The 14518-nt window shown below is 40.6% G+C and overlaps 1 protein-coding gene across 1 annotated transcript in view; it reads right to left on the bottom strand.

Annotated features, from left to right (window-relative positions):
• The window catches only part of LOC111143666 (ubiquitin specific peptidase 24), a 135567-nt gene that overhangs the window by 72371 nt on the left and 48678 nt on the right, over positions 1-14518 (bottom strand). Inside the window, exons 11-21 of the mRNA XM_022497493.1 lie at positions 13303-13417; positions 12757-12860; positions 10486-10593; positions 10213-10308; positions 9959-10120; positions 9722-9769; positions 4264-4371; positions 3303-3452; positions 2543-2674; positions 1596-1707; positions 449-525 (exon numbers count right to left, since the gene is read on the bottom strand). Of these exons, the coding sequence (XP_022353201.1) occupies positions 449-525; positions 1596-1707; positions 2543-2674; positions 3303-3452; positions 4264-4371; positions 9722-9769; positions 9959-10120; positions 10213-10308; positions 10486-10593; positions 12757-12860; positions 13303-13417 (1212 nt within the window). The remainder of the gene's footprint in view (positions 1-448; positions 526-1595; positions 1708-2542; positions 2675-3302; positions 3453-4263; positions 4372-9721; positions 9770-9958; positions 10121-10212; positions 10309-10485; positions 10594-12756; positions 12861-13302; positions 13418-14518) is intronic.

Below are 14518 nucleotides of genomic sequence, written 5' to 3' on the forward strand. Positions count from 1 at the left end.
GTCCACATGTAAATATAAACATATGCTATATACATTCTATGGGTCCTCATTCTCCTGATTCATGGACTGTTCCTAAAAATTTCTCCCCAAATCCCCGCCACTGCGATGAACTAAAGAATTCATCTTCAGAATTAAAGATGTTGTAACTTTTCAGGAACATGTCCATTACCAGATCTGAGGAGTCAGAAGCTTCGATGAAGCGATCCCTCCCCTCCATTCACCCAGCCACAGGAGGCTGCCGGCTGCCCCAGGTCAGCAAGAAGCATGGAGGGATTTGAGAGTCAACTGTGCTCTCGCCATGCTGGAAGGGGGGCCTCCGTTATGCTTTAAGAGAAGCCCTGCAGTGACTGCAGTCAAGGAGACGCCCATTCTTTAACAAAATTACAACACTTTTGTTGTGTTTTACCAGATTATCCAAATTACCTAGATTTCAGAATAATGTACTCACCAACTGAGCTCCTTGTCGTTTCAATCGATGATCACAAAGATTCACATTTTCAAAAAAAGTCTTAAATAAGTTAAAACCTGAAATTACAGAGGGTCAGATAAATTCACACACTCTAAGTACCACAGATAATCAATGAAAAGCCTCAAAGTATCTCAAGAACCAAAACTGTAAAACTCTTCGTACAAAACAGACATAAATCTTCAAGACCCTGGATTAGGCAATGTTTTGTTAGATATGGTACCAAAAGCACAAACAATAGCAGAAAAAACAGATAAACTGGGTCTCATCAAAATCAAGAACTTTGTACTTCAAAGGACTACAAGAGTGTGAAAAGTCTATCCACTGAATGTGACAAAATATTCTCAAATCGTGTATCTGGTGAGGAGATACTATGCAGAATATACAGCTCAGCAATAAGGACAAGCCAACCTATAATGGGCAAAAGGTTTGAACAGACATTTTCCCAAAGAATATATACATACAGTCAACAACCACATGCCCAGATGCTCATTAGTATCAGTCATCAGGGAAAGGCACACCAAAACCATGAGATAACCCTTGACACACACCACAGCAAGAATAAAGATGACAGACAGTAACAAGTGTTGGCGAAGATGGGAAGGAACTGAAACCCTCAGATGCTGCTGGGAGGATTACAAACAGTGCAGCCACTTTGCAAAATAGTTGGACAGTTGTTCAAATGTTAGTTCCAGGATACAATTCCACTCCTTGGTATACATCAAAGACAAATGAAAACTAATGTCCATACAAAAACTTGTACATAAATGCTTATAGCAGTGTTATTGGTCATAGCCAAAAAGTGGTAACAACTCAGTGTCCATACACTGATGGACAGATAAATAAAATGTGGGACGGATAAATAAAATTTCAATGGAATATTATTCAGCCATAAAATGGAATGAAATACTGACACATCCTACCATTTGAGCTATCGGGCCATATAATTTAAAATTAATCATATACCATTCACATAAAAAGGAAATTATCTGTGTATATAAACATATGTATACAGAGATGTAAAGAAAAGTCCAGAAGGATATTCCAGACTGAGAAGCGGACTTAGGAGGAGAGGGAAGAAAAATTTCTTAGAGAACTGAGAAAAAAAGATTTTATGTTGTTTTCCTACCATTCATTGTGATTTCATATGACTCCAATTTAAGAATTTTCTCCTTGAAAAGCTGCTGTTGAACATCACTCTCAAGATCATGTTGCCCTTTTGTAAACCATTCAAAACACATCTGTGGATCAAGACAAATGTTATCCTATAAGTAAAATCCATTTCAGGCAAATACATATTCCAAAGTGGGAAAGTGAAGAAAAGTTTAAACCTTCAAAAATATTTATTGATGAAATACCACTGAAAACTGAAAATGCCTGGTACTCTGGAACTAAATAAAGCAGTTCTAGCAACCTTTCCCCCAGATAATGCATATATAGACTCACATCGTTCAATGGAACTTAAACTTGGGCTTCTCCACTAATGTTCATTAACAAGCCTGGCTATGTATGTGCCAATGAAGGGCACATATGTAGTCCTTTCAACAATACTATCAAGCAGTTATAATTCTGTAAAATGAGATGAGCAAACAGTAATTCATTGTTAAAATATGCCAAGTCAGGTGTTCTGCTCCTGGTTTAATCTACTTTCAGCTGCTTAATTATAGTTTAAAAAATCTGTCTAGGCATTTATTTTTCTTTTTGTTTCTGGGGTACAACATCATTACAGGGACTCAAAGTTCTGGTTGGTAACTCGAAATTAGTTCCATGGGAGGGAGAAAAATCATAAAAGACACAATAAGAATTCTGTAGCTGTGCTAGCTCTGAATTTGATTTTACCCGGAATGGTATAAAAATTACTAAAGAACTCATATATTTAGATCATAGATATAAATTACATAAAATATTTTTTCAGCACTTATAGTTCCTGGCCTGTTGGTACAATGTATGCTTAGCAAATTGAGAAGTGTTTAGAATTAAAGAAGTGAAACCCACAAAAAATATGAGACACCCAGAAAAGGTAAAATATTTAAGTCCCACTTCTGCCTTATTTTACCCACACTACCATCTTCTTACCTCTCTATCTAATTCACAGACATCCTGGCCAGTCACAAGACACTCCCAGATCTCCTTGGCACGATTCCAACCCAGATACAGCGTAGCTTCTTGTAAGAAAAATGCTAGAAATTTTAGATGGGCCTCTAAATACTGCAAAAAGAAGTAATGCTAATTAGTTAACTCCAGGCACTCCTTCCTAAAAGGAAAATGAAGAACAAATCTTTTTAATTAAAAAAGTTCTACCTAACACTTTCTCATATAATTTAGGATAACATAAATGCGAGACATCTGTTTGTAAGCTGACAGCACAATGTAGTAGAAGCTACTTGAAGTCTATTACCAATTCCAGTTGACTTAGGATGTCAGTAAAATATCATCTCAGCAATCTCAAAGTGAAACACCACAAACTCACAAGCGGTGAGTTAAGATTTCTTCTAATTTTTAAAAACAATGTTACTAACCAGTTGATTTAAGAAACAAAACAACTCTTCAGAGAACTGACAATTACTATTTCCCATGAAAGACAAAAGAAAGATGGTGGTCTTTATCACAGGCAGTTTTTAGGTGATTTACTGAAAGATTTACCCAGAAATAACACTTTTCTCAACTTTTGTTTTAAAATGATTGTAGTCAAAACACAAAAACGTTCAGTCACTACAAAGATACCTCAGGCCACCTCTTTTAGAGAGACACCCAATGAATGTAATTTTTTACGGTTCAAGTGCAAAAAGCCAGATGAGCACTGTAAATCACGACACAAAAGTGCAACGGCGGATACCTCCCGGTAAGTGTATCGGCCGTCCACCAGTGTTGAACCAGTTAAGCCTCCGGGTCCAGCCACAGCGGCTGCAAGTCGATGACAGGCTATCAAACTTCCCGTTACCAATTTCACGATTTCAAAATTCTTCTTCAAGTCTTGAATAATGCTCTTAGCAGAAACAACAAAAAGAAAGATGGCATGAGAAGCTGCAGTAATTTTGTCAGTTCAACACAAGCAAATAAAACCATCTAGTATGCACATAATTAAAATTAAGGGAATAAACTTCTCTAATTTTCTTCTTCTAGAGAGTTTTTGTTTGTTTGTTTGTTTGTTTGTTTAAGGCGACTTTCCTAAGAACTATTTCACTGGCTGTGTACTTTTCCGGATCTTTCTTCCCAAATCTCTCCCACCAAGGAAGATCCAGGTCCTTAAACAACCCAATCTTCCTGAGATCAAATGTCTTCACATCTTTCCAAACACATTCTGACTTTCAAAAACTGGTGTAATCATTTCAATAAATTAAGGAAATAAAAAGGAAATGAGTTAGGATAGATTAAAAGAAAAGCTCCGTCGACGGGGTGCCTGGGTGGCTCAGTGGGTTAAGCCTCTGCCTTCGACTCAGGTCATGATCCCAGGGTCCTGGGATCGAGCCCCACATCAGACTCTCTGCTCAGCAGGGAGCCAGCAGGGAGCCTGATTCTCCCCCTCTCTCTGCCTGCCTCTCTGCCTACTTCTGCCTACTTGTGATTTCTGTCAAATAAATAAATAAATAAATCTTAAAAAAAGAAAAGAAAAGATCCATCGAAATGAAAGCAGAAGGATGTTTAAACTCAAGATTATTAGAGACTATAAATGAACTATATTAATAATCGTAAAAATGTAAAATAGTGACTTTAAAACTCAGCAATCTCTTTATGTTTCGTTATTCTAACAGCTGTGTATCTAACTGGACAGTCATCTAACAGTGTTCTTCTCTTACCTTGTCTTGCTTTTGGTAGGTCTGTTTTATAAACGAGCGGGTGATCTCGTGGAGCTGACGCAAAGCTGGCACCACCCATACAAACTGGGGGTTATTGAGCTGAGACGACTAGAGTTAAAAAGAAGTTACATCAGTTACATCTAGAAATAAATGGCAGGCTAAATTTATGGGCTATAAAAATTTCCCAAGTCAATTAGGTTTTATGGCTACACATTCTATTATTTTTCTCTTCACACTGCTCATTTAGAGCGCATCTCCATGCATTTATAATTCAGTCTTCAACTTCTTATTCTGCATGCAATTTCCTAAGGCCAAGAACTGCAAACAGGAGTGGATGTGAAGTGACAGTAAATGTACAGGGGTACATCAGCAAAAAACAGACGACAAGGAATTAGCAACTTCAGAGGATAGATTAAGTAGCACAGGCTGCTAGGACATGTTGGAATGAAATAAGCTGATGGCCAAAATTTACCCTGGATAATACTGAGCTGGCTGATAAGTAAAATGGTACAAAAATACGATTTTCTATAATTACACGATTAAGGTACCAATGATATGATCAAGATACTGATAGTGGTCTAAATATTAAAGAAAATACTCAGGAGCTGCTTGTACATCCTAGTTAGAACAATTTTGCAAGAGAGAATTCTATTTTTATTAATTATTACAGCCACTATACAGTTATACTTTGTATTTTTCGTAACACTTTCAAATGTTATTTCTGAAACTGATACATGACAATCCAGATCTTTCATAGTACATATCTGAAAAGTCCGATGCTTGTGAAATGATCTTTAAAAAGAGAACTGTTCTTTAATACATGGCATCTTTTGAACTAAGACATTTATAAAATTTGGAAGACTGTTTAACACTATTAATCAAATTATCTATTAAGTTTCTAAAAACCTGAATAGAAGTTTTAAGCCCTTAGCCTTTATTTTAAAGGCTGAATTTTGCTTTTGTTTTTACAGCCTTCTCTTCCTTCTTCAAGTGTCTCTGTCAGATGAAGACCTTTACGAGGTAGAAAATACTCTGGAAAAATACACTTTCCGTCTCTGGCAGGAAAACACTATACTACCAAATATGTGTATTTGAGAGAGCTATTGCCAAAAACAGTACTGGTTTTCTTGAGGATCAGCCAATCAATCACCAAATACCCTATTTTCTGGATTCTAAGATACAGGTTTTATAAATTTCAACATTTCTGAAATTGACGCTTCTTACAACTGTCAAAAGTAACTGAGCAGCCACGAGGTGCAGGAGTAAGTTCTGACACAGCTGTCCTTACCTGAATGCGTGTACCCTTGGCTGCATATGAAACGTATTTGTGCATCTACCTGTCAGTTTAGTTGTGACTTCGTTTCTGTAGCACCAAACAAGGATGGCTTTTTAACTTAAATTTAGAACAAGGATTTGTTACTAAAATTCTTATAAAAAAGATGGCACTATGATGTAACACTGACTAGCCTGTTGCGTCTGTCAACTCAATTAAAAGCAAAGAAAACTACCAGTGGTCTCAGTCTAAAGCATTTCTCACAGCTGGGGGAATTTGGTGTGACAGAGTCAGACCCGGTGAAGGGCTTTGTCACCCAGCACTAAATGTCTCTGTCCAAAGGTACACCCATAATTCGAGAGAAGCCGTTTATCCTGTAGTATACACATCGCAACTCAATTACGGAAAAAAAGCAGCCTGATTTACCAAAAAGGACAAGGACACAAAATTTCATATTCTTTCACATGCCTCAAAAGTACACAGTCACTCTTGGGAGATTTCAGCGGTCAAAATCACTACTCTAGATACTGAAAAGCACTGTGCCAGTGAAGCTCTGCATACGGGTCCAAAAAGAGGCTTCCATTCAGACTCTGGGCGGGCATTTTAACAAGCGAATGGTAAAAGGAAATGTGCAATTTCTTTTTTCTTCTTTGCAAACTTATTAGGTCTGTGATGCGGGGTGCAATCACAGGCATCTTATAATCAGAGAAATAAGGTATGTATTATAGGCCAACTATTTGCAAGACTACCTACATATTTCAGCTAAAATAGAAGAGCTGCAAAATGACAAAGAATAAAACTCTAAGGGCTTAAGTCCAAACCGATACCTACTAATGATTATAAACATTAGGATATAAATATGAACCCTTCAGCAAATAATCAGATATACTGAAAAAGCATCATTATGAAAGACTTAAGTCCATTATGGCTAGAATATTTTTATTTAACATAGAAAATCATCCTGTGGAAGTCATTCATTGTCCAATAAAATTAAGGAAATCCTATAAAATTGGAATTTAAAAAGTACTTCCAATATAATCTTCCTACAGTTTAGCAAACAGGAAAGATGTTATTTATTTCATCATATCTATGACACTAGGTTGCTAAGTTACAAGAAAAATTTAAGTGATTTTTCTCTAGTTACCAAAGGGGCAAGAGACTATGGGAAACAATTAAAATGAGCATATTGGATAATGCCTGGTAACAGAGCTGAGGTTTCGTAAGTAGGAGGTAACGGCATGTCTGAAGCAGACACTGAGCGTCAGCTGAAGCCTCAGAGGTCAGGTGGTGCAGCCTGCAAACCTATGCCTAAACCCTCACTCACTTCCGTTAAATGACTATTCTCCTGGTGTCTCCCACGATGAGGGAGTCAGGAGGCGGTGCCCTCGATGGCAGACTGTTCTCACCGAAAGTGCACTGTCTTCTCATATTGAAACATGCCTCCCGTTACTTCTTGGGAGACCTAAAAAGTCAGTGCAATCAAACTTCTCTACCACAATCTAAGTCTCCGAAGAACACGTTCATACTCTTTCTTGAATTCCATTCTCAAAGCGGAACATCCCCACCTTCTCATCTGCCTTATTTTTCTGGACCTAGCCATTTATCTAGATTCGTAGTACCAATTTTTTGCACAGGAGGACATTTCTTAAAAAGTCCTTCTTCCCGTGCTAACCACATCACTGTGAAACTGCACTGAGGCCATCTTGCTACTCTTGCTTTCAATTACACGTTTCAGCAAGTAGCGGCCACTCTATACTGGGTAAGTAAAGATTTTAGTGTCCTCAACAGGTGAAGGGGAGGGATCAAGGGGAAGGGACGGGCATCTACTTAGAAGCTGCCAGGTGCTGTGCTGGGGACAGCCTTAAGAGAATGACTTAGGGTTACGCAAACACTGCTACTTGAGTAAAAATGACTTTTTTGGTTTAGTAAATTTTTTTTTTTTTTTTGGATGAGTACATTTAAATTTTTAATTGAAGGCAAAAAGAAGTGAAATAAGAGGGAGAGGGCTGGGGGTAAACAGTGGAAGGCATAAAGGAAGCAAAGGAAAGAGGACCAGGGGAGCCAAGGGTATCCTGGCAGAATCTACAAAAATGAAGTTAAGAAAAAAAGGTCAGGATTTCTGAACACAACAGTGGAATCTGGGAATTTTAAGAGTGTGAAAAGCAGAGGGGAGGGGAGTCAGTTGGGGGGAACAGAGGTAGCTGAGGTTGGGAGGGGAGTAAGAGGTGGGTGATCTTGTCTTACCCTTTGCTTAGTTTCTGTGTAGCCTGGCAGGGAGACATAATCCCCAGTCAGCCCACCTTGCTGCCTGGCAGGAAAGGGCATAGCATAGAAAGACACCTTTAGTGGCAGTATATAACTCACCCCCCTGCCTGGAGTCATGTCCAGGGGGTTCTGATCTTCCCACTGCCCCCCTCAGCCGTGTGTACTTTCAGAGAGTATCTGTGAGCACTTAGTTCACTAGAAAGTGCTATGTAAATGCAAGGTATTATTATTTGGAACAAAGTAATGGTCCATCAGAATTTCTTTACTGGGAGCAGTGGGAGATTTAAAAAAAACGAAGAGTACTCCTTTCGAGTTTCACAAAATGACTCCAAAAATGGCCTTGCTGCTGTTTAAGTTCTGTCGTAAAACAACAGGCATGAATGGAGGGACTGCAGAGAGGCAGCGAAGACGCAGGGATGCCGCGGACCGACCGGGATTGCTCAGTAACACTGAACCTGAGCCGCACGAGGAAGGAACGGAAGGAACGGACGGTGGGAAGGGGTTTCTGCTTTCAAAAGCCAATTTCCAGGGAACAGTCTCTTGGGTGTGGACCCCTCCCATTTATAAAGAAAGATATCTGTTACTGAGAAGAAAAGACCACTGTTCTATAGATACCCTTTTCCTCTCACTGTCACTACTGAAGGATCTAAACTCCTTACATAACTCTGGACGAGGTCCAAGTGTAAAGGCAGAGGCTGCGATAAATGATACGGACTGCTGAGCTGAGAAAACTGGAAAAATTCGTACTGTATCTGAAGATGAGAGCAACGCTGCTGAATTAAAGGAACGATTCCTCACGGCCTGAGCACCATCAGCTCCAGCCTGCGAGTAACTTTTTGAAAATCTCTAAAGCTAGCGTGTATGTAGAAAATTCACCTGATCGAATTCCAGGGTCAGAAATTTAAACAAGTTCTTAGAGGTGTCCCTAACTAAACCTGATGACCACACAGAACTTCATGAAAGCCCACTGAGTCACCACAGCCTTTTAACAAGAGCTGAGTGTCTCTGAATACACCAGTGAAAAGGAACAGTGTTCAAGATCCTTTAAAGAAATACTTCTTAGTGAAAGCCAAGAAAAATGTTGAACCAATGAAATTACGGAGCCCCTGGCTAGTCACCAAAACCTTTTCTTATGTCACAGTAAGAGGAAGTCCCTCTCACTATGAGGCTCTCTGTTGGGTCTGCGCAAGCCAAGGACCTTGGCCAGAGGAGCGCATCGCCTCTGGTCAGGGCTGCAGCTCCAGTGAGCGGCCCTGTCATGAGCCCCCTAGAGCACGGGTAAGCACGGGCGGGCACGGGTAAGCACGGGCAGGCATGGGCAGACGCTGAAGCACTGGGGCGACAGGAGAGCTCCGGTCCTCACTGCTTCCTCCACTAACCAGATTTTCAAAGGGAGGCCCCAAGTCCCCCACGGCCAAAAGGCCAGAGCCCCGAGCAGGAGAGAGCTCCCACAGCAGTCGCTAGCCACAGACCGCCTTCTAGTCTCAGACCCCAGCAGCAGGACTACGGAATTTCTTTATGGACACCTCTGAACCAGGCACCTAAAAAATGACTGTGTGCCAGCACTGCACAAAACTCTTTCTTCCCACTCTATGAGTGCTCCTCCATTTCTCCCTCATGGCAGAAAAACAGGCATGATACTAAGCAGAATCCACTGTACTTATTAAAGTTGTGTAGACTTTGCATTTATTTTACAAAGAAAAAACTTAGTTAAAGGTCTTACAGTTTTTTGGAAGCAACAAAATGAAACTACTCTGTGAATGTGATCTTGGATTCATGAATATTTAAACAGCGGCTTCTATCTGAACATTACTCAAAGAAACACCAAAAGAGACTGTTATCTTCAAAGTATGGTATCACTTATTGAAAGAAATTATTAAATTAGTATACCTTTTACGGGTTCCATCTGCAAATTCTTACCTTGAATCCATCCTTCTTGTTTTTTTCCAAACCTGACCATTCTCCAGGCTGAAATTAATTTTAAGAGAAACATAAGTGACTTGGAAAAAGCAGTACCTATAATTTCCCAGTCCTGGACTCTAAGGCAAAAGTTTCCAGATAGGACATTTAATTTACAGAATAGGGTAAGAAAATGATTTGGCTCTAACTACAACACTATGGCTCTGACAACAAAACTAGACCAAAGACAAAACCGACCCTTTTAATGTCTTCGATGCACTTAATGATGTAGCTCCTCTTGATTGCCTCTTTCACAGCATACGCATCGCTAAGGATTGTCAGGTGCTCCTCCAGGGCTTGCTGAATAAGGCTACTGGGCAGGGTCGGAAGATGCGCCAGTTCCCAGAGTACATCTAACACCTGCAATAATGCCACACAAGATGAGCCGGCCCACACACCAGTCAGACCACATTCAGTATTTGTAGCTGGGGAGATTAACTGGATTCTCCTGCCTTTCCAGAAGTGGTCTCAAAGCGAGCTTCCCGGCCTATTCGTCCGATCAGACTCAACAGCTTCTGTCTCACTCGATCACTTTCAGTCTCCCAGCTCTGGGGAACAGAAAAGACAAGACAATCCAATTTCATCAAATGGGCAAAATATGCAGAAACCTTTACACTTGAGCTAAAACGGTTTAACAAAGTAAGAAGAGTTCCTTAACTCAGAGACCTCAAAATGAGCTTCTTTTAGAAAAACTTAAAAGCAGGTGCAGCTGACTGGACACGTACCTTCTGGATGAGAACAAACAGATGATTAAGCTGATCCGAATTAAATTTGACAGCTGCTGCAGCAATAATTGTATGGATGTTCTCGATCACAGTAGACGATTGTCCCGACTGGAAAAGGAGACAGCAGGGGAAGTTACGTCCTGCAACTTGGAAAGACCCTCATGCTTCCCCCCAGCAACTGACAGAAGCCCAAGTAAAAGAGCAACAAGATAAACTGATTCTGGCCTGATCAGCACTCAACTGCATGACAACAAAACCACAGGAAACAACCACTGTTAATGGCCATCAGTTGGCCTTGTTGAAATTTCTAGCAGCATTAAATCTTTAAAAGAAATTCTCAATCCGACATACGCATTTCAAGAGGAGAGCAAGAAATGTTTTCAACTGGCTCATAAAAAGGTTCGAACTAAGCACAGAACAAACACATTCGCTTCCAGCACTTTATAAATGAGCCTGAGGGTACCACCTGAGAGTACCATCTACGTCATTTTTTATTTTGCCCCTAGATTCTTTATAATTTCAACTAATATTAATTTATCCCACATCCAGTAAATCTCTGCCTCAGTGATGCAGGCCCTGTGGTCAACCTTGTGGTCAAAACTCATTTTGTGTAACTTCAAACATGACTCCATCATGCCTCACTGCACACCAAGCGACGGACTTGAGAGGCAGAGACTTTTTGAGATTCAACTCTAGTGCTCGCTTCAGCAGCATATATACTAAAATTGGAATGAGATTCAACTCTACAAGAATCTGCTTAGTATCTACTATATACATATATTCACTGAACGTAGCAATGATATACAATATCTGCATTATGTCTCTAATCTCCAACCTTATGTGGATTCAAAACTCGCACTCACAAAACATTATGAGAGTATTCAACTACGGTGGACATGGGAAGCAAGATTTTATAGGACCCGGGACTGTTTTCTTTCTATAGCCTACTCTCTGCTGCTAGGCTGGGAGCCTGCAAATTACAGTTCCTCTCCTAGCTCCACTGCTGTGATATTCTGCCCATGAGAGGCACTGCTGGGTGATGAGAAGGGAAGAGGAAGAAAGAAGCACTGGTTCGTGCTCAGGAAGTGGACGCAGGGGCTGGCATCAGGGGCAGCCAGAGAGAAGCCCTGGTGGCCGTGCCACCACCTCTTTGGCACCCCAGCATGTGCCAGGAGAGCACCTCCCAAATTCGCTCCCTTTCCTTGGACTTCAGAGGTCCCTTTCCCCATTCTGTTCCTCCAACATTCCTACTTCTCTCTTTTGCTCTTCCACCCCAGCAAGGCCTTTGTAAACAGGCCCCTGTATCCAACTCCCTCTGAAATACCCAGTGTAGCTTCTGTTTCCTGACTAGGTTCTGAGTATACAGTGAACTAAGACGGTATAGTCAAGGTGAGCCCCAGGCCTCCTTCTGGCTTAGTGGTTAGACAAAGGCTAATACCATTACTGGAACAGCCTGGAAAATGACTAGGTGCTGACATACTGAATTTGAGATGCCTACAAGATGGCATGCAAGAAGGCGTAACTGTTATGCTTCTAGGTACATGGCACTGGAGTGCCAAGAGGAGGTCTGAATTGGGGGCATAGTTCTGAGTGTCAGCAGCATCCAAATGCACTTGAAGCCCCAGGACGGGAAGAAACTGCCCCACAGGAGATTACAGACCAAGGAAAGGGCTAAGATGTGAACAAAACTAGTATCTACAAAGAAGAAGAGAATAAATAAGTTAGTACAGGAGACTTAAAAAGGGTACCAGGAAAGTGGGGGGGAAATGAGTCCAATGGACTAGTAAAAAAGTGAAGGAAAAGAAAAGGCAGGGGCATGGCCAATTCGGCAGCAGCCTCGGGGAGTCCTGGTGAGATGAGGTCTGGGAACTCAGTAAGCAGGACTCTCACTCTCACTAACAACCCAACAGGAAAAACTCATCTGTGAAAACTGATGAGCAAACGATGAAAAGAACAAAAGACTGACAAACGAGAGACATACTGTTCTAGTGCTGCCACTAACTGCTGGGGAGCCTGCGGAACGGCTCTTCATTGTGTTAATGAGAAACAAGAGGGCTAGACGTGCTCAGTCGTTTCACATATTCTGAGCAAGTCTAAGCCTTTCTCACATACACAACCTTGACACAAGCCCCAGATGGGAAAGCAGATTTTGCAGAGCTGCAGAGGCTAAGGCAAGACAGAAGCTCCATTTCCCTGCTTGTTCACCACCCTCCACCCTCTCTTTCTGCCAAAAATGTCAGAAAAAGGCAAAAATAATTCTGATCAACTTACCTGTATCTTCCAAATTTTAGTGAGCTCATCTAAAGACAGTTTACTGCCCAAGAGTTCAATAATCCCCTTTATACGATCACAGTACTGGGCCTGATCTATGTTGCCTAGGAGAAGAGACACCCAAGAGGCAGAACAGTGAACACTAACTTTCTAAATACGATTCTATTAATTAAAAGCAATAGTAACTTGTACAACATTTAAAGGCTAATATAGTCAAAACAACACTTTCTTACCATTAGTACAAAAAATGTTATTTATAATTATGATAGGAAGTATTTTTTTTTAAAGATTTTATTTATTTGACAGACAGAGATCACAAGTAGGCAGAGAGGTGCAGAGAGAGAGGAGGAAACAGGCTCCCCGCTGAATAGAGAGCCAGATGCGGGGCTCGATCCCAGCACCCTGGGATCATGACCTGAGCCGAAGGCAGAGGCTTTAACCCACTGAGCCACCCATGCGCCCCAGGAAATACATACATATATATATATATATACATATATGTATATATATATATATATATATTTTTTTTTTTTTAAAGCAACTTACCTTCCAATGCAATTGACAGAACTGAGTTTTCAACCAGCCAATCTAACAGTCTGTCTGTATCTATAGCATTCTTCACAGATTTGGATAAAGTGCTATCTTCTATTAGCTTGGTTACCTAAAAAGACAGAATTATTGTGAATAAACCTAGTGTAAATATGCATAATCAAAACCTATAAATATTTGTATACACATCCTGTGACTTATACAATGTTGTAATGTGGTCTGATAATTAGTCAAAATGTATTGAAGGCCAGTTACTGTAATAAGTTAACAGACTATTTATTCCTGATGTGTCTCTAAAAAGAACAGGGAGCCAAGAACGGCACCTGGGGTGGCTTGGGGAAAAGCATCTGACCCAACTTCTACTAGTGCACCCTCTGAATTCTGTACTTGGGACCAGAAAGTGTCGGTCCCTCCCTGGTCCCAAGTATAGACCCTCTGTGGCCATGATGTCTACCCCATGAAAAATGTCACTCTGTAGGAAAAGAGAAAGCCAAGCCAACACACTCAGAAAAGCAGGGACAAGACTTGGACAGTCCTGGCAGTGGTCAGGTCTCAAATTCTAGTTGTTCCTGCTGCCCACAAGTGTCCCTGCCCTTCCATGGTCTGGCCAGCCAATCCTTCATTCACATGGAACAGCCCAACCTTCCTCCCTATAATTCCTCTTTTGGCCCCAGATGGTTCACGATGAGTTTACTCCACTTGCAGTAAAGAATCCTAGTTAATGTGGAACTTCAGGGAAGAAGACCGGAGGTATGACTGAACTATACTGGCTCCAGCTATACTCACTAAAACCAACTATGCTCAGATGAAGTTTAGGAAGTGATAGGAAAACACTTCCAGCATTTTGCTTAGGTGGTCACAGCTGCAGTCTTTTTGTTTTGGTCCCAACCCAAGTTAGAACATTTGGTTTAAGGAAACACCTATCTGAAATATACCAAAAGGAAGTGTACCCCTAGGGTAAACAGTAAATCTCGAAAGGTCTAATCCAAGGAATTATGTTCTAGGAAATTTCACAAAAACACTAAATCTTTCACAAATATTTCAGAGAATGAATTTTGAATGTAACACATATATAAAGACCACCTTAATAATCATAGCCCTATGTACCATTTTATGCATAAACATTGTTTTCTTTTTTGTATGATTACAAGAAACCCTTCTTCTTTATTTCCCAACATTTTTACATTAATGACCATATGTTTTCGCAGAGTTC

The sequence above is a fragment of the Enhydra lutris genome, unplaced genomic scaffold (assembly GCF_002288905.1).
Source record: "Enhydra lutris kenyoni isolate GAN:26980312 unplaced genomic scaffold, ASM228890v2 scaffoldscaffold9, whole genome shotgun sequence".
Classification (NCBI taxonomy): Eukaryota; Metazoa; Chordata; class Mammalia; order Carnivora; family Mustelidae; genus Enhydra; species Enhydra lutris.